Here is a 20,743-nt window from a genome sequence, read left to right as displayed (position 1 = left end):
CACTGAGGATTTGGGAAGGATTTTTAAACTAGCAACATCATCACCAAATGCAAATAAACTCATTACATTGAATTTCTTCTCAAGTCGCCTTACAAATATGGTCTTTAAAGCACAGTGAGAACACTCAAAGACATGAAATGCTGCTTAAAACTGTCCCTGTAGAAGTGATCTCTCCTGCTGCAAAGAGATGAAAAGGCAAATATTTCTGGGTGGTTCAGGTTTCCTACTCAACAGTCATCACATGAGCTTCAATTGCAAAAAAAAAAAATTCACGAAGTGTTTAAAAATCTCCTTTAATTATATTTTCATGAACTCCAAGAACATCGTCATTGCAGTTAACGTTACAAAAAAGCAGAGGGACATCTGAACATGCAATAAAAAATGGATTCACAGTGAAAATAATGTATGTTGGTACTAAAATATAGTTACTTGGCTCCCTGAAGGGAAAAGCTTTCTTCTAAATATCTATTCACTTGGGTTTTATCATGAGAAAATATTTTTTTTTCTGGAAAGCTTTGGGAAGTTTTCAACTTGTGCTACTGTTATTGTTAGCATCTGCTGGAAGTCCCTCATTCTGAAAGCCATTATTTGCAGTCTATAATTTAATCAGAAAATTCAAAAGTACAACAAATAGCTTGGCAACTGTGTTGTTACATACAAAGCCATTAGCAAAAATATGTAACAAAATTTATGTGAAACAAACAATTTTGTCCTTATATACAGAAGTTTGCTTTATTCCTCATACCCTCACAGCCTACTCAAAAATGAGAGGGTGTGGCAAAAAAAAAAAAAAAAAAGAGAGGGTGTGGAGGGAGCCGGTACCAATCTCCTTTGAACTCTCCTTCTGGGTGGGGTAGAGAAATCTTAAAAGGTAAGTTAACTATTTTAATCTTCTTTTAAATGAGTTACAAAAATGCATCTGGGCTTCTTAATAAAGAAAACTAGGAAAAATGATAGTGGCTTTAAAATAAAGAATTCCTCCCTTTGTCCTTTGTAAAATCTCTTGACAGTAAAAATGACTACATTTGTGACTGTGATTTGAGGACAAAGAGTAAAGAGCATCTTGGTGAAATATACGGACGGTAGAAACCAAGCTGCTGAGAAGTTTCACATCTAGGGCATGCACATACATCATACCAATGATGAGTTTATACCTCAGGGGAGAAAGATCAGAAAGGTACATGGGAAATGCCACCCGAAGCTATATACAAACACATGAACAAGAAGAACACATGGAGTCAAAGGGAGACGGTAATACAAGTTTAAGAAAAATACATTTTAAAATCATCTCAAAGCCAAGGACCGTATTTACTGAAAACTCAGACATTCTACAGAATATCTTGTAAACAGTGAAAATGCAGCTTATTTAAAATGTAAAAAAAAAAATGCAGCTTTATGTAATTCACAGCCTCAAAAGAAAATAAATTTCTGGTTTATCATCACTGCTCGGCTCGGTCTGCAAAACGGAATGATGTGAACAGAACTGGTCGGCATGCCCGGAGCGCAGGGCTGCGCACGCGCCCTCGGGGATGCCGCGGCCCTCCACGCCGCAGGCGCCCTTGGCGCTCCGCAAGTAGCCCGCGATGTACGAGCCGGTGGAGTGCCGGTTCCCCGCGGGTGCCGGCGCGCAGGGTTTGCTTCGAAGAACCACTCCTCCCACAGGGCTGGGGTTCACACTTTTCTGCTTGTTGGCTTCCTGCTTTTCCTTGGCGCGACTGGCAATGTTGCGCACTCTGCTCTGACTTCTGGATGACAACTTTCTGACCAGTGCCCTGGGGAACTGATTGACATCTTGCTTGGAATACAGCACTTGGCAGCCGTCTTCCTGGTCAAAGGACACAAGCTTCCGCAGCTGTTCGGTCAGGGCATCTATAGGCTCTAACGACTTTGTTTTCACAGTTACGCTCTTCTTGTCTCTGATGCCCGTTGTAACAAAGCTCTTACTAATACACTGGTACTTGCTTTCAAAATTACAGGCGATGTCCTCTGATGTTAAGTCTCCCAGACTTTTGGATTTGCAAGGACTGGGCAGCTTCAGAGCAGGCAGAGGAGGGTGTGTGGACCGCTCGGGGGCAGGGTCATGCATGTCTTGAACGCTAGACAGGGGCCCAGGGGTCTGGTTCTTTTTTGCATCTGAATTTGAGAAATGGTTATGCATAAAACCAGCACCCTGATAGGCTAGACGAGAAATATTTTGATTTTTGACATCTTGAATACTACTGTTGAATATTTCAGAGACAGAAGAGTGGAGAGTCTCTTTACAGTAGCCATTTCTCAAGCCTCTTTGAAAATGTTCCACCACATCCTGACTGTATTTCAGTTTTAAAGGAGAAGCGAGGTGACTTGTGCCCTCTCTCCTATATCCGCAGGTTGTTAAAGGCAGACTTTGTGAGTCTCCATCCATTTCCACGAGACTGCTCTCCCCAGAATTTAAACAGAGAGTGGGATCCACCATTACAGCTTTCAGTGTCAAGTCAGTGGAAGTGGCAGGGCTGTGGTTCTTCAGTATTTCCCAGTCTTTTTTGTGGGTGGGACTTTTTAGTAACCAGCAGTGAGGATTATTAGAGGACAGAGGCAGATTGTTTTTCATGGCCCCTGTCTTGGTCTTCCCAGAAAGGTCATCATCTGCTTTAGTTTTAGAGACAGGAGTGCAGATAGATTCACAAACAGCTGCATGTGTTGAGCATTCAGAGTTCTCGTGCCCCAAGAATGCAGTCTGCTCAGGAGATGAGCACAGGAAGGATGACTTGGGTTTTCCACTGGAAAAGCCATGCTTGAAGGGCATTTTTAGGTCCATGGTCGGCAAGGGAGGATGGCCTGCTATCACACTGGGGCTCTGAAGATGAGACAAAACTGTGGGGTTAACCTGGTCGCTGGTCTCATCAAACTGGCCAATCAGTGCTGAGATGGAACTGCCAGGCTCATTCTCATTTGTCAAAGTGACATTATCAATAAGATGGGAAATTTCACTCTCCTGGAGAATTGCAGTGGAATGTAAGTCAGGTATGTCAGAACAGAGCGTAGAGACGTCTGACAAAGAAAAGGATGTTGCAGCTCTGCCCTTATCCCAATTACCTTCCGGCTTCTTAATCTCCAGATTGCTTTGAGAAAGGATGCTTCCTGACAATGCGCTTTTCCCTACCACGAAGCCCCCAGCATTCCCATTTTCCTTGGTTTTCACACCACATAGATCTTGTGTTAGGCTAACTGCAGGGTCACGAGCCAAATGCTGCCTTGGGGAGAGGGATTTGTTGGTACACTGGTGTTCCTGGCGATCACTTAACACATTTGATTTGGTTCTCCCACCCTTTGGACCTGGTAGCAACTGTTCTGTGATTGACAAGTTGGCGGTAGAAACAGCAGAGTCCCCGTGGCTGATGTCTTTGTGGAGGAGAGCACTGGAGGAAGCGGATAACTTTTTGTTGAAATATGGAAAATGTTGGTCTTTTATACTTGCCTTCCCATCTCTTCTGTCATCCGTATCTTCTGCTGAATGAAACAAACAATATTTTAAGTGACGTGTATCACTTTACGTAGGACCTGCAAACACTCATGTTTGTCTTCAGACAGACAAATGGAAAATGTAAATCTGTTACATCGTGACAATATAATTATGGATTGCATAGATTTGCAACAAAGTGTCTGTGTGATGGATAAATGGTAAAATTTCACTGAAACTTCCCTTTGAATAGCTATTACATCAGCTAAGGATGTAATATTCATTGTAAAAAAAAATGTCAATGAGTTACCATACTTTTACAGTGAAGATTACCTTAAGTTGTTTCCTATTCAGATTTGTACTACACAGAAGCATGGCAATAGAAACAGAACAAGACAGCTCTGTTAAACAAAGTATTGTGGTACCTGTAAGCAAGATACTGTAAGCTTTCAAAGTTATACGTGTGTTAGAAAAAAAGAAACCCCACACAAATCATTTTGAAAAACATTTTGTCAAAATACTGATTTTAACCAATTAATTTCTAAAACAAATTGGAGGGTGCAATAGATGCATTAAAATGTCAGTATCTGTTGACTTTAAAATGTAAAAATAAAGACTTGGTCACCAATTTTATACCATTGCTAATATCTAATTTTCCATTGATCCTATTTTTTGGTTTTAATACATAAATTTCATATTGCATTCTCCCCTAAAAGAGGCAGTAAGATATCAGGCACAGTAAGGAAAACTATAAAAATACACAATTCAAAGTAATTTGGGGTACCCCATCCTGTTTAGTATAGTGCTAAGACAATATTGATATTAGGTGTTCAAGTGTTCTTAATCACATTATTTTAACGGATTTTATGCTTTCAGTTATGAGAATCAAGAAAATGTTTAATTTTTTATTAAATATTTTCCTAACTAAAAAAATTCATCATAAAAATTTGATAAACCCAAAAATTATAAGGAAAAAAAATAAAGATTATATGATGTTACCACTCAGATAGCCACTGTAAGCTTTTGTAGAGGGATAGAATTATGTATACAATTTTTTATTCTGCATTTTTTCCACTTAATTTTTCTTCTACATGATAACTTGAATCATTGCATGGTTATGTACTGCTCCATATTTATAAGTTTTATACTTAAGTATCATTATATTATGCTATATATATATGAATAACTTATATAAATTTCCTGTTTTTTAAAGGGAGGAAAGAAACATAACTGTTACTTTCTAACTCACCTTAATGGTAGTAACATCTGAATTGTGGCATTACAGGATTAATTATTACTAATTTCTTTTGCTTTATTTTCCCCCCAACATGGAATTATTTATATTTATATGTAGTTTACTTTCCCCCAAAATGGAGTTTTGAAATAAATTTTAAAGCATATATTTATCTCTTCTCTGATACTGCTCTTAGCAAAATTTCAAACTTGTTAACTGCCTTTTTCTCCTTCAAATAAACCATTCAAAAATTGGTTTGTCTCCCTACAATATCTTACAATAAAAATCAATACAAGCAAAGCGGTGTTTGTGAGAAAATAGATCATTGAAAGTAGACTGCATGATGAAAGACTTTTGCTAAAAGAAACAGGTATCACATTCTCCTGTCTGAAGTGATTTTGATTTAATTAAAACATTTGTTGCAGAGACCTCACATGGACACAGTTTGGGTGCTTAGATTATCTAAAATAGGGTGGAGGCAGAGTCACAGACACAAGGCAAGAGCTCTTTGGTACACTGTAAAGCAGATATCACTCTTTATCACGTTCTTGATATGAGTGAAGCATTATGCTCAAATTAGGGGAAAAGGTGGGTAATGCCTGCTTCCTATGCCTGAGGAATCTATGAACAGACAGGAACTGCAGACATGCTTCCTTCCCTGCCAACATCCAAGGGTCAGGGAAACAAGGCCACAGGAAAACAGCTAATAAGCTACCTCTTGTGGAAGCAAAGATTTCTCAAGTGAAGAAGGTGGATTACTTTTAACATCTGGCTTTTCCTCTTTCTCCATAAACATTTCCAATTGTAGAAAACGTGTTATATGGTGGGAAAGAAATATAACTAAATTCAACCTCGGAAAAGTCCATTTAATTCTATTCCTCCTCAGAAAATCAGTAAATATTGTACCCACTTAGAAAACCATGATCTCTGCTAATATTTTGCAGGTTTCACCTCCCTCTGTTGTGCCTCATAGACCCGTAGGCTCCATGTCATCACACCTGATCCCTCACTGTCAATTTCAGATGTCAATGTTATTTTGAGGCTTTAGGTGACTAGGAGGTAGCTCTTTTACCACCCACTCTCCAAAGTTTAAAATACGGTCTAAAAGGTAACACTGTAATGTACTGTAATGTTTTATTTTTCAGTATATTTTACTTTGACTACAAAATGTCAGTCATGTAATAATGGTAATTAGGGACCAAAATGGGCCTTAAAGGAGTGTATTCTTACAGAAACTTAAAGCATCTTACCCAGAGAGTTTTCTTTTCCTTCTGTGTCTTTTGCAGTTTCGGATATAGGCAGCGACAGAGCCCCCAGAAGACTTCTGTCAACAGGCATAGAGACAGGGCGTGCTTGCAAACTCCGTGCGGTCCTTCTCAGGACCCCATCTTGATCTCTTGCAGCCTCAGACACAGAATCCTTTACCTCTACCATTTCTTGGAAGCCCATTTTGCTCTTTTTTCTGCCTTTGGCTGGAGCACTGGCTGTGCGTCGCAGAATCCTATCTCCAATCGATCGCTTCCGAACATAATGGGAACTGTTTTCTGAAGAGCTGTGCCTGGGATTCTTATTGAACAGCCCTTTCAGACCTTGGAGCTGTCTGTTCTGAAGACACAAAAGGACCAAGCACAAGTTAAGCAAATACCACTGTGTCAACTGCTTGCCTTTTAAATGACAGCTCCATGAAAAATGGATACGAAACGAAATCTCACAGCCACTGAAGAATATTCAAACCAAGAAAACAGCAGCTCACAGCATGTTTGCACAACGTCATGCACATTTTATCAACCTGACTTCGGGAGGAAGGCAGCCTCCCATTTTCACAACCAAGCTTTCCCACAAGTTTCCTGCCCGAAGGTGACAAGGTGGTAGGAAGAGTTTCCACAGTGAAAAGACGGTAATGAACTTGAGCCACCTTAAAGCAACGGATGCATGTTTTAAAGTGGTAAGCAGGAAGATGGAGCGATGTGAGAGAGCATGCCGCCATGACCACTGAAAGAGAAACGCGCCAGCAAGAACCAAGCACCATGCTGAGAAACTACCTTTGTAGCTCCTAGAAAGTGCAATATAGTGTAACTGGGGTTGAGTATTAAAGGGCTCCACTGCAAGGGGGAAAAAAGCACAACAAAACACAGTTTGGGCTCGTTCAAGAAGGCTGCACAAGTAAAAACAGAAGGAGATAGAACACATATGCTCTCTAAACCCTTTCTCCCACTTTGGATTTTTAGTCACAAGTTCATTCATTGCTCAGTTCACCACTATCGTGTTGTGGTTTATGCATATCAACCCAAACACCCCTTGAAAGTAATTAATGACTTACACATGGACATTTATTTAGGAAAGAGAACACAAGTCCTACAGAACACCTTCTTGGCTCAAGTTTCTAACAAACTGATTTTTATTATTTCTCTCAAGCATGTTAAGTGCTAGAGATGCTGCTTCGTTCACCTGGGGATTCCTAGAAATTCAAGAATCATTTTTCGATCATTTACATTTGTGTATGTTTAGGCCAGAGGAGAAAGCCCAACAAGCACAAATAGAAACCCAGGACTAAACACAGAAAGTCATAAAACTTTATCACTCTTAGAAATTAGGATCCTTAGCTCCTCACCCCTCCCAACTGATGGATGTGAGAATAAACACATACCTCCTATTTCAGGCCAGATTGGTCCACTACCTGCCAGTTGGATTATAGTCTCTAATAATATTAATATTAGCCAACATTTTTGAGCATTTACTATGTGCCAGGCAGCTTTTTAAAAGTAAAGTATTTGTTTATGAAGTAGGTACTATTTTTACCCCACATGTACAAATAAGGAAACGGAAGCACAGAGAATGTATATACCTCTGGAGGAGGAGCTCCAGGCAATGCAGACCTTCTGATAAAGAGCACTGGACATTCCCGGGCCCTGGTCAATGCTACAGTCCCTCCAAATCACATCTAGTCCTGAAAATTGATTCCAGTGGCCAAGTCCCCAATTACTTGGCATTACCAGAGGACAGCCTATTGATTTGTAAATCTCAAGTGAGCTCTGCAATGAAGAAATTGGCATCAGCAAAGAGCTAGAATACACTTTTATGGTCTCTTCCTTTTAAGTCCTGTGGGTGGCTTTTAATTCATTCATGATTTTTAGGTTTCCAGTTGAATACAATGGCACTGAATGAATGCATCCTGCCTAGAACTGGCTGGGATCATAGTCCAGTTAGTACAGGTAATTCAAACATCTGAGACTACATTTCCCACTGCAGTCAGCTGGGTCTTTTTAAGGATTATAATAAGATTCAAATATGTAAGTCTATCTTTCCTGTTTTAGTCAAACAAATGATTGCCCTAGAGAGTAATAGTTTTCTCAATTCTTTTAAGCCCAGAGAGGGCCCCTAGGTGGAGGGAATGAGTACACACCCCTAAAAAGCGGAAGGAGCACACACGGATGGAGACCTGTGGGCAGGAGGGCACACTGAGCACAGTGTGGGCTGGGCTTCACTAGAGTTTTCTGTTAAAAAAACAGCTTGTCAAGATACACGTTCCCTTTTATGAAATGAATTAGAAAACTTTATTAAGGACCATATTATTGTTGCATGTGGCTTTAAGCCCTGTGATCTTTCTTACCTTTCCATAGATTTCATTGATTGTTATGTGGACAAAAATGGATGCTTCCGTCAGTCCTTCCAAATAGACATGCCGGTAGCCTGATAAAAGTAGAGAAAGTAGTTTCCTTTTAGTTGAACTTGTGTTTGGCTTTCCCATGGGTGCAACAGAATTAAATACCTGACTTTACTATAGTTCTTTATGTTAACACTCACATTATCATATAACACATATTTTATATATCATATATGCCATGTATCATGTATATCACATATCATATATTAAATCTTCCAAAGAAAAGGAATGGTCTAGAGAGAAAAGGCCAGCCAGACTTACCAGGCACTAAGCTGCTAAAGGTCACAGTTCTTTGCCCAACAAAATCTCGTCCAATCGGATCGTGATCCCAGACAAGGAACCGAACCAAAGCTATTTCTGGCATGTGTACTGTAAATGTGAGGGTTTCTTCCCACACAGGGTTAAATCCTCAGAGAAACAGGAAAAGACAAATTAGGAAAGCAAAGGGGTTGGCTAAAAATGATTTAGCAGCAACATCTGCAAAGCAGACAGTGAAAATTGCTTGCAATGGTTATTAAACTCGTGAAGACAACTGAGCCACCCCGGGATGCCTTAATGAAATAAAGCCTTGGAATTTACCCCATTGCTAGAAAATAATTGGTAAGAAATTGCCTGTAAATTATTACGTCAATTCTAATAATCTTTGATGCCACATTGCATTGTAGAGAAAGCTCTTTTAGACAATATCTAGAATGTTTCAATAAGCTCAAAAAGTATCTACAGTAGCGATCTAAGAATAATGTTTTAGCAAAAGCAATAAAGAATGACTCCTCTCCCCCACCCCCATCCCACCCCAGTAGAAATGATGCTTCTCACCCACCAAAGATTCTGCTGCTGTAAGCATCACCAGCAAGCATTTTGTAAGGTTTCAATGCTATGGTACATATACCATCCTATTTAATTCTTATGGTAATCCTCTAAGGGTGGAAGGGCAGAGGTTTTTTTCTAATTAAGAAAAAATATATATCACTGACTTTCAAAAATATATAACACTTAAAAATTACACAAGTAACCCATGCTCACTTTTCAACATAGGAAATATAATGCTCACTTTATAGTTGAGAAAACTGATGTTCAGAGAAAATAACATGCCTAACATCATGCAACTAGTGACAGAGCCAAAGGAGACGAGGCACCGCTGATTTCCAGTGGCTTCTCATGAAGCAAGACCTTAATACGTGAAAGATGACATATTTTCATAGCTACTGAAAATAAATAGGAAAGGCATATAATTCAACTCAAATTCTAAAAGGCAAAACCACATTTATTTCTTGGTAAAATTCTCTGATAAAATAATTAAACTGATAAAAATTCAAGCACTCTGTTTGTTTTTCTTTTCTAAAAATGAAAATTCACGTTATTAAATGTATGCATTCAGAAGGCATCAGCCACTTAACCCTAATGCCTTAGCTAATGAAATAGTTATGGACTGAAAATCATTGAGATGTCCCTCCTGAACAAGAGAAGGGATACTTTTTGTTGACTTACTGATGACATCTCAATTATTTCTGAGACCAAAAAAAATATATTGAGCATCGGTAGGAAAATGCAGTATGGGAAGTTTGCTTATTTTAAGCATGTTATTTCCTAAGTAACAGGTTTGTGCTACTCTTGAACCCTCTAATTCCTTTCCTTAAACTCCTCTTAAGGTCTCTCTAGGAACCTCTAACTTCCCAAGCATTTTGAGGATTGGGGTTTAGATTTTTTACAGTATTAAGGACTAGAGATTGAGAAAAACAGGCATGCAATAATGTTTGTCATATGTATGAATAAATACAACCTTAGAAGATTACTAAGAAAAAGACATGAGGCTTGAGTAAAGAAAGTTTTCTTTACATTACGGCCAAAACAGAAGAAGAACGCTGCCCATGCACCACAAGTACATATTCAAGAAGTAAACTTGCCAGAGCATGCTGCACTTGCCTTTACAGTTGTACATGCTCCAGAAAAAAATGAGAAATCATTAGGACGTGGGCTTCACAAATGAGACTTTGAAGCAACTCATGTCATGAAAACAATATAAAAATACAACGAGTCATTTTCCTACATGAAGTTTTAACCCAGATCTTTAAAATATCATTCATTTCACTAGAAAAAACCATTTGCTTCAAAAGCAGAAGTCTTGAGAGCCTAGATTACAGCATCCGTCAAAATATACCATGCATCAATACCATATTTACTTAGTTTTATGTGTTGAAAAATCTTAACAAAACTCAGATGGCAGTTACAGATTTTAGAAATTTGTTTCTCTTCCATGTAGACAAATTCTCTTTTTCAGTGCAAACTCTATTTCTAGAGCATCCTTATTAAAAGTGAACAGAGATTATTATAATCTTACCATTGTCATCTACCACACGAGTCTGGTCTTTACAACAATCTACTGGCAATCCGATAATTTCAACTTCTACAAAAGGATCAATGATCTATATAGATAAAGAAAGTATTACTACAACTGATAAATTTCTACACGTTAATTTAAGAATATTGACCAAAATATCACATATCAACAGCAACCCATTTATTTAGGTGCTTACTAAGAAAGAGAAATTGTACCAGATTCAACAGAGTCAACTATGAAGCAGGAATAAAAAAAAAGATTACATTGTTATTTGCCAATATCTACTAATGCTACAAAAACTTAACCCAATGAACCTTCAACTCCAGTTGAAGGTATATACCCAACAGAAATGAGAGTGTCTATCTATGCAGAAATACTCAGAGCAGGTGAATTCATAATAGTCACACATTGGAAGCAACCTCAATGTCCATTATGAGTAAGATGGATAAACTGCAGAACATTCATCTAATGAATACCACACAGCAATGAAAAAACAACAAAGTTGTGCTACACAGCCATAATGTGGAACAAGCCAGACACGAAAGAGTGTATACCGTCAGAGTCCATTTACATAAAGTTTGAGCACAGACTAAATTAATCTGTTTTGACAGGGACTGGTATTTGATGGGGGGAAGGGAGGGCTGGGAGTAGATATTGACTGGGAGGGTGGACGGAAGCCTTCTGGGGGTTCTGGATATGTTCTACCTTGATCTGCTTACACAATAATTAATCAGGTTATCCACATTTGATTGGTGCACTTTAATGTAGTTAAATCAATTGTGTACTATGATGTAAATTTAAAAGTATTTAAAAATAAAAAGATGAAAAGGTAATCAAAAGAAAAATATGAGTGTTTAGTTCCCCTCTTCCTCACTTTACCTCCCCCATATCCCCTGCCCTCTGGGAGAGGGATCCTCCTTTGTTTGTCATCTGTAAGCTCTCCTTTGTAGTGCCAGTACTGGATAAGTAGCAATGAAGGAATAAAATCCTAAGGAACCCAGAAAGGAGAGAATTATGAAGTCTGGGAAAACATATTTTTAGGAGCTTGGAGACTAAGGGGAATACAGTTTTGGAGGGAGCTTCATGGAGTATGAGCTAGACAGGTATGATAGAAAAACATTTTGAGATGTTAGGTGGATAGACACGCTTTTTGTTGACTAAATAAATCACAGCTAAAGTTTACTAGTTTTCCATTAATTCTTTGATGCTAAAAGTTTTTCCTTAGAATAGAACACTGTGGTAAAACTGTACCATTGGGAGTCTTGGATTTGGGGACAGCTAATAAATATGACTAAGGAAAATAAAATTAAATTCCTTAATTTTAAGGAATTTAAGAGGATTAATTTAAGTCTAAATTAAGGAATTTAAGAAGCCACAGGCTTGAAAAACAACTTCTTGCTTCGACGCTTGGTTCCTGTGCTGGACTTTGGCAAGTCGTGTAACTGTCTGTGCTTCAGTTTCCTCATCTGTAAACCTAAGATAACAGTGTCCGCTTCATCATGCTGTAATCCAGGTGACATGCTGGGAGAATGGAACTGCATAGTGGTAGCAAGATTAGGGAGAGATTTGGGAGGTAGAATGTCCAAGAGATGTTAATTGAGTAGATGTGGAGAGCAAAGAAAAGGTGAAAATTAAAGATGACAATCAATTTTTTGATTAGGAGCAAGAAAAATTATTATTTCATTCTCAGAGATATGAACAGTGTGAGAGATCACAGGTTGAGAATTCAGGGGGACTAGAGGGGGGAGACACTATATTTTCATTAGCCTCTGACTAAAGCACAAATAGTAGAGTATTAGTACTGTAATTCTGTGCCTGGCAGAAATCACAGATGTTTTCAAGTCACATTATAGTTGCTGCAGAAATCTCCGTGTATCACCCATACTTATCACGACTTCAAAATTCTAATAGTTATTCAACCCCCCTCTAGAACCTGCTATTTATTGCATACATATTTGTATGTCACAGTTTGTTTTTAATATACTGATAAGTGAATTTCAATATAATTTGTCCTGTGTACCTTTATCTATTTTATTTTACGCAAACACATTATTCTGAGAAGGGGTCCAAAGGCCTCATCAGATGCCAGTGGGTTCTATGGCTCAAAAAAGAGTTAAAATCTCCTGACAGAGAACCTCATAAACCACAATAAGGAGGTTGGATTTTATTTTAATTATAAAAGAAGATAATCCTCATGCATTTAAATGATTACTCTAACCCCAAAGACTATGTATTACAAAGATAAAGAAATACCGATGCAGTGAAAAACACCTGGAAGAAACCTCCTTATCCAAGTAACATTATCAATCCTGGGATAAACTGACATAATATGGCCCCAGATATGATACATTGAGAAGGATACACATTGCCCATGTAGTATTCCTGCCAAATATGTTTAGTCTGATTCTAATCATGAACAAACAATCAGGTAATCCAAACCAAAGGACACTCTGGACACAGCTGGCTTGGACATTTTTTAAAATATCAATATAATGAAAACAAAAGCTGGAGAACTGTTTTATATTTTAAAAGACCAAAGAGAAATGACAACTATAAGCAATGTGTGATTCTTAATTGGATTCTGAATCTAAAAAGAAAAAAAGAAGATGTAAGAACAATTTGGGGACAATGGGGGAAAATTGAATATAAATTTTATATTAGGTAACATTCTTGTACCAACAAACTATTGGGTATAAGATAGGCTCAAGGATGTATTGTACAACGTGGGAAATACAGCCAATATTTTGTAATAACTGTAAATGGAAAGTAACCTGTAAAAATTGTATAAAATTTTTTTAAATAAAATTTAAAAAAATGAATAAAGTTCTGATGGTCTAAAAAAATAAAATAAAATAGAAAAAATATATTATTGTACCGATATTAAATGTCATGGGTGTAACGACTGTATTGTGGCTATCCAGGATAAACTTCTTGTTCTTAAGAGACAAATGCTGAAGTATTTAGGGATTGGGGTCATGATGTTAACTTACTCTCATCTCTCCAAAGAAAAGAAAATGTATATATATACACACATATATATAATTAAATTTTGTTATATTTGCTTTATTTCTCCCTTTCACGTGGATAAGTATATATGTATGTGTATATGTATATTTATGCATACATTTACACATGAAAGGAAGATAAAGCAAAAGTAACACAATTTAATGAGTTAATTGGTGAATCTAGGTGCTGGAGATACTGTGTTCATTTTATTCTTATTGCAACTTTCCTGAGGTTTGAAATATTTCGAAATAAAAAGTTTGGGGGAAAATATAGGAAGTGAGTCTTCCTTTTTGCAGACAATAAAGAAAAATGGAAAGAAGAGGAAGTAAGGATAAACTTTCTGATACTACCAAAATAACTATTCTTGATGCTGAGAGAACAGAACTGGAAGCAGGGAGGCCAGTGAGCTGGGAGGTTACTGCAGCAGAACTGCCAAGAGATGGTGGCTTGGATTAGGCTGAAGGCAATGCAGATGAAAGACATGGTCCCATCTGAAGCTCCTACTTTCTGAGAAGGAGGACATGGCGCCATCTACTGGAGAAAGTGATGAGAACAAATGTTTGAGGAGAGACGAGGTTGAAAATAGCCACTGTGGAGAATAGGATAGAGGACTGATCAGGTGGAGCTGGGATGGCAGTGCAGTACTACGTGTGGGTCAGTGGAGATTTGAGACAGAGTTGATGGTGGGACCACTGCAGAGCTGCATGGTTTCACCATCGACATTCAAGATCCAGAAAGGATAGTTTAACAGGTGGGAGTGGCAAAGAGCCTGAAGTGATGGACCACTCCTGAGAGGAAGGACATGAACAGAGGAGGGGCTGACAGGTAGGGAGAAAATGGAGGCCAAGGAGGCCAACAGCAGGTGGAATGGGAATAACGGAATGAAAGCTCTGGAAAGAGCGGAGGCTGTGGTCACAGAGGGAGACATTTTAAAATCACGCAACAGAAATGCATCAAGGCAAGAGCCAGCCTGTGGCCAGGGAGTAGGTGGCTGATGTGCAGCAGAGATGAGGGTCACAGTGGATGAGAAAGGCGGATGGAAGGTTAAGATGTTCTCCTAGGCAATGTGTCTATTAATAACAAAACTGCTCCTTGCATCTCAGCTTAGCATTGCCCGCGTCAGTCTTGAATCGTGAATTGAACTGTATTGCACTCATGCCTCCAAAATAGATGATGCACTGCACTCCAGAAAGAATTGCGTGTGCTTTGCCAATAAGTCAGTTAATATCTGATGAGCTGAGGTCAGTGCTCATTTACACACACACACACACACACACACATACACAGCCCTTAAGACATTTCAGATGAAATGCAAACACAATAAAATAAATCACATAATTAACCACTTGGTCGTATACAGCTTACCTCGCCTCGGTCTCCAAACATGGAATCTGGAGGTTTGGGGAGCTGTTGTCCACTAATTACTTTCAGGATGAACTGCTTCTTAGGGTTGGCAGGAAGTGGATCACCAGAGAAAGGGTTGAAGGTACCTAAGCCAAGTAAAGCAGAGGTTAAAAATCTAGGTTTGGTAGCATGGAAAAATAAACACACACATACCCCTACATACCGTAAGCTTGTAGAACAAAGAAACAATAAATGCTGGCTTACTATAGTGTTTCTTAAAGCAAAGAAATTATCACCTGACTATCAGCGTGGCTTTTGCCTGAAGGCAATGCCAGCTGGCATTTCCATAGCTGTGTTTTTTTGTTAGAATCTATGCTCCCAAAGGCCAGAAGAATGGACCAATTTAAAACAAGCGTCTGCGATGCAATTATCAACCAAGGCAGGGGGTAAGAGGAACATTTTATTTGACTGTCCATAGTATAGAGAAGGGGAGCAGTTGTCAGATTCACATAATTTTCTATCCTAAACTACTGCAGGTATAGAGTGAATATAATAAACAGAAAGACCTGAAATTAAGTAAACAGTATAGCAAGAAAACACGCAAAGCACAAAATTCTGAAGACACATCTGTCAACAGTCTTTTACCTGAACTGTTAAAAATCCAACTTGGAAATTTTAAAAAGAATTTTAATGAGCAGAACCAAAAGGAAGCGTTTTTGATATAACATTGCATTATCTTTCTTTGTTGTTGTTAGCACAGTTTTGTAATTGGAATAAACTGACTAAAAAGGGCTTGATAAAATTGTTTCAGGTGTTATTACAATTTTGCCAGCAGGTCTCAGACTCACTCCCTTAGAGAGTTTCTGAAAGCATTCAGTTTACAAATAATGCCTAGTGAATATAATGCTGGACGACTGGATTTCAGGTGACAATCCACTGCTATTATCCATGTCCCTCTTTAAGTGCATAACATCACAAGGAACATTGTAAACATCACGCTACCCAAATATTAAACAGTTGTGACAAGAGTTCTTTATTTACATTTCAATACCGAATTTATCTCTTTTTTAAAAATCATGTTGCAAAACAGAGGCATCACACTTTCCACAGAGCTCCTTCAATAGAGGCCTCCTGCGTTCAGAGCTATGACTATGAAATTAACACACACCTTTGCACATCTGCTGGGGTTTGAGGACATAGCCGCAATTGCCATTTGTCTTGAATTTGGCTCGATTTAACTGCATCATTCGCCCTTCAGACTGGTAGTTCAATGCCACTGTGCAAGTTCAAAGTTTAAGAGAATTAGGCAAGACAGCAGCATAGTCAAGACACACGGAGAACCGCTCCTCCCCGAGGCATACACACCTAGCTGGCAACCTGCGTTCCAGTAGGGCAGAGGGTTGAAGTTACTGGAATCGATGCGGTAGGCAGAGGGATAAATCCTCGTGAGCTGCTTCTGATTATAAGTCATGAACTGCTCAGATTTCTGCTGAACCACCTGATGTGCTCTTGTTTCACTGAATGATAACACATTTCCTGTGGTTCCTACAAGTTTTTAACAAAGAAAACAGAAATGTGAGAACTGCTGCAAAGAAAACACCACTCATAAAAGATCTTATAATGATGTCCGATTACACCCATAATAAAAGGCAGAGCAAAAGAGTGAATTCAACCAGAGCAGGCACAGCTCCTGAGTAAGAAAGGTTTAATAAAGCTCCACTCTCGGGACTCTTTTGCCATTTCAGATCAGAGCTGTGCATCTTGCTCGGATAACTGCCTATTTCTGGATCCCATATTCTCCCAAGAATTCAATCATCTCACTACTTCATGTCTATCTGACTAGTATGAAGAGGACAGACAGGAAAATTATTTTCTAGGCACGTGATTCAAGCAGAATAGCTCTGCCAGAGATCAAGACACCTATGGATAAATAAAACTATCTTTGTAACTCATTCCCGATAAAAGGGAGACATCCGTTGAAGGCATTCATCTAGAAAGCATACATATGAAACACATTAAGTGACAACATTCAGAGTCGAAGAAAATAAAGGGAAAAGACCAATTCCAAAGCAGGAAAATTGGGTTTTAAAGTTACTTTGAATAGAATTACGAAACCAGTCAAAACCTATTTGGGAGAAAGGAATCATAATGGGAAAAGAATTCAAAAGAACATCATAAAGAAATAAAAGTTTCAGAAACAAGAACAGCCATCCACCTAGCCAGATTTATAAATAATGGAAAAGTAAAGGGAGGTAAAAAACAGGAAGCCTATATTAAAGTTTCTGCTTGGAGCATCAACAGAAAGGGTTAATCCAGGACCAACGAAGCTACAAGTTAGGGGGTCATGATGGAGTGAACCTCCAATTAGTTAATATCTTACCCTTTTCTCCGAGTACTATCTTTTGTACCACATCTAAAATGCTCCCACTACTCCCACCCCTTCACCAAACATCCATACCCCACCCCTCAAATGACCACCCCATGTCACCTGGTACCTGTTGGAATACACCAGCCTAGATAAAGATCCAAACGTGCCCAGAGTCTCATTCTCATTCCAATGTGTGCTCTGAACCCAGACTGCGGGACATGGCCCATGAAACAAAGGAGGTGAATTATAATCTTACTGAGCCTGAATGGTATCCAGACTCTGCATGTTTATTCATGCACACAGTCTCCCTGGGCCCTTGCTGTCCTTAGGGTTATACAGCCTTAGTTATTAAACACTGGCCAAATGACTAGCAACTACACTCTACAACATGGAACAGTCATAAACACAAGTGGAAGGCAAAGAAATTAGAGAATTACAGTGCTTAATCTTATGATTTCCCTCAAATAGACTCTTTCCTTATCACATATATCAATATCTTACTGACATAACTTCGCATAGTTTACATATCTCAAGCATACTAAAAATGACCATATTTGTAGATTTTGATGCGGAATACTTTGAACAGGGTAAGAGAAAATATAGTCTTTTTGACAAACCACATTCAGGTAGAGTGGCACTAAAATTAGTACCACTATTTTCTCTGTCTCTCTACATAAATTACGCACACCACATTATCAATAAGATGACCTTGCTAATTAGGTACATGTCAATTAGTATATTAATAGAGTTGAGTTGCTTTGCATTAGGATGAGCCATGCATTCATTATCTATTGCTTATTTTGTGGGTAACACACACACACACACAAAAAAGACAAAAACAGATAAAGTTCAAGAACTAAACAGTCCTCAATATTATTTTCCATTAAGCTAATAGGATTATGATTACCTAAGGCATGTAGCTGAAATATTTCTATGAACCAAATATACCTTTAACTCCATTAAAATACTTCCTGAGTTTATTTTCTAGCTGTGGGCAGATATTATAAGAATGTGATGTTCAGGTACCACCTCACACTGGTCAGACAGTCATCTCAAAAAGTCTATAAATAATAAATGCTGGAGAGGGTATGGAGAAAAGGAAACCCTCCTACAAGGTTGGTGGGAATGTAAAATGGTGCAGCTACTATGGAGAACAGTATGGAGGTTCCTTAAAAAACTAAAAATAGAGCTACTATATGATCCTGCAATCCCACTCCTGGGCACATATTCAGAAAAGATGAAAGCTCTAATTCGAAAAGATACACCCCCCCCACAATGTTCACTGCAGCACTATTTACAATAGCCAAAACGTGGAAACAACCTAAATGCCCATTAACAGAGGAATGGATAAAGAAGATGTGATACATATATACAATGGAATATTACTCAACCATAAAAAAGAATGAAATAATGCCATTTGCAGCAACATGGATGGACCTGGAGATTATCATACTAGCAAAGTCAGACAGAGAAAGACAAATATCATATGATATCACTTACATATGGGATCTAAAATATGACACAAATGAACTTATTTACAAAACAGAAATAGACTCATAGACATAGAAAACAAGCCTATGGTTACAAAAGAGGAAAGGGGAGGGATAAATTAGGAGTTTGGGATTCATATATACACACTACTATATATAAAATAAAGAACAAGGTCCTACTGTGTAGCACAGGGAACTAAATTCAATACCTTGTAATAACTTATAATGGAAAAGAATCTGGAAAAAAAAAGAATGTGATGTTCACTTGCTGAGAATCCTACAGGTTCTCATGTTCTCACATGTGAAATTAATTTTTTTAAAATAATTGTCACCATCTAAAGAAGGAATCAACACCAAAGGGAAGAAAATCTGCAGATAGAAAAAGATACACTTGTGGAATGGGGGGGGGAATAAAGATCTGAGGAAAGAATCCTGGAGGTTGTGAGGACGTAAGACTCAGCAAAGGCAGTCAACAAAAACAAAGATTGAGAGGGGTAAGATGGCGGAAGAGTAAGACGCGGAGATCACCTTCCTCCCCACAGATACACCAGAAATACATCTACACGTGGAACAACTCCTACAGAACACCTACTGAACGCTGGCAGAAGACCTCAGACCTCCCAAAAGGCAAGAAACTCCCCACGTACCTGGGTAGGGCAAAAGAAAAAAGAAAAAACAGAGACAAAAGAATAGGGACGGGACCTGCACCCGTGGGAGGGAGCTGTGAAGGAGGAAAGGTTTCCACACAGCAGAAGCCCCTTCGTGGGCGGAGACTGTGGGTGGCAGAGGGGGGAAGCTTCACAGCCACGGAGGAGAGCACAGCAACAGGGGTGCAGAGGGCAAAGCAGAGAGATTTCCGCACAGAGGATCCGTGCCGACCAGCACTCACCAGCCTGAGAGGCTTGTCTGCTCACCCGCCAGAGCAGGCGGGGCTGGGAGCTGAGGCTCAGGCTTCGGGCTGTCGGAGCGCAGGGAGAGGACTGGGGTTGGCTGCGTGAACACAGCCTGAAGGGGTTAGGGCACCACGGCTAGCCGGGAATGAGTCCGGGAAAAAGTCTGGAGCTGCTGAAGAGGCAACAGACTTTTTCTTCCCTCTTTGTTTCTTTTTGTAAGTGTGTATGTGTATGCTTCTGTGTGAGATTTTGCCTGTATAGCTTTGCTTTCATCATTTGTCCTAGGGATCCATCCGTCCGTTTTTTTGTTTGTTTTTATACTTAAAAATTTTTTTTCCTTAATTACTTCTTATTTTAATAACTTTAGTTTATTTTACCTTACTTTATTTTATTTTCTTTTATACTCTTTCTTTCTTTCTACTTTTTCTCCCTTTTATTCTGAGCTGTGTGGATGAAAAGCTCTGGGTGCTGCTGCCAGGAGTCAATGCTGTGCCTCTGACATCCTCCACCAGGAAGCCTACACAACCCACTGAAACAACTTTAGCCACAGGGGACAGACACCAAAAATAACGGAAACTACGAACCTGCAGCCTGCAAAAAGGAGACCCCAAACACAGTAAGATAAGCAAAATGAGAAGACAGAAAAACACACAGCAGATGAAGGAGCAAGATAAAAACCCACCATACCTAACAAATGAAGAGGAAATAGGCAGTCTACCTGAAAAAGAATTCAGAATAACGATAGTAAATATGATCCAAAATCTTGGAAATAGAGAAAATGCAAAAAAACATTTAACAAGGACCTAGAAGAACTAAAGATGAAACAAGCAACGATGAACAACACAATAACTGAAATTAAAAATACTCTAGATGGGATCAATAGCAGAATAACTGAGGCAGAAGAACGGATAAGTGACCTGGAAGATAAAGTAGTGGAAATAACTACTGCAGAGCAGAATAAAGAAAA

The 20,743-nt window shown here is 38.8% G+C and overlaps 1 protein-coding gene across 1 annotated transcript in view; it reads right to left on the bottom strand.

Moving 5' to 3' along the window:
- Positions 1 to 274: 274 nt before the first annotated feature.
- The window catches only part of PLCH1 (phospholipase C eta 1), a 224,402-nt gene continuing 203,933 nt past the window's right edge, over positions 275 to 20,743 (bottom strand). The window contains exons 16-24 of the mRNA XM_024741299.1: positions 16,391 to 16,570; positions 16,194 to 16,301; positions 15,047 to 15,171; positions 10,676 to 10,760; positions 8,599 to 8,745; positions 8,284 to 8,363; positions 6,716 to 6,775; positions 5,924 to 6,278; positions 275 to 3,489 (exon numbers count right to left, since the gene is read on the bottom strand). Of these exons, the coding sequence (XP_024597067.1) occupies positions 1,403 to 3,489; positions 5,924 to 6,278; positions 6,716 to 6,775; positions 8,284 to 8,363; positions 8,599 to 8,745; positions 10,676 to 10,760; positions 15,047 to 15,171; positions 16,194 to 16,301; positions 16,391 to 16,570 (3,227 nt within the window). The 3' untranslated portion in view covers positions 275 to 1,402. The remainder of the gene's footprint in view (positions 3,490 to 5,923; positions 6,279 to 6,715; positions 6,776 to 8,283; positions 8,364 to 8,598; positions 8,746 to 10,675; positions 10,761 to 15,046; positions 15,172 to 16,193; positions 16,302 to 16,390; positions 16,571 to 20,743) is intronic.

The sequence above is a fragment of the Neophocaena asiaeorientalis genome, unplaced genomic scaffold (genome assembly GCF_003031525.2).
Source record: "Neophocaena asiaeorientalis asiaeorientalis breed wild unplaced genomic scaffold, Neophocaena_asiaeorientalis_V1.1 scaffold556, whole genome shotgun sequence".
Taxonomy (NCBI): Eukaryota; Metazoa; Chordata; class Mammalia; order Artiodactyla; family Phocoenidae; genus Neophocaena; species Neophocaena asiaeorientalis.
The sequence above is the reverse complement of the archived record's forward strand: the minus strand, read 5'-3'. Positions and strand labels throughout refer to the sequence as shown.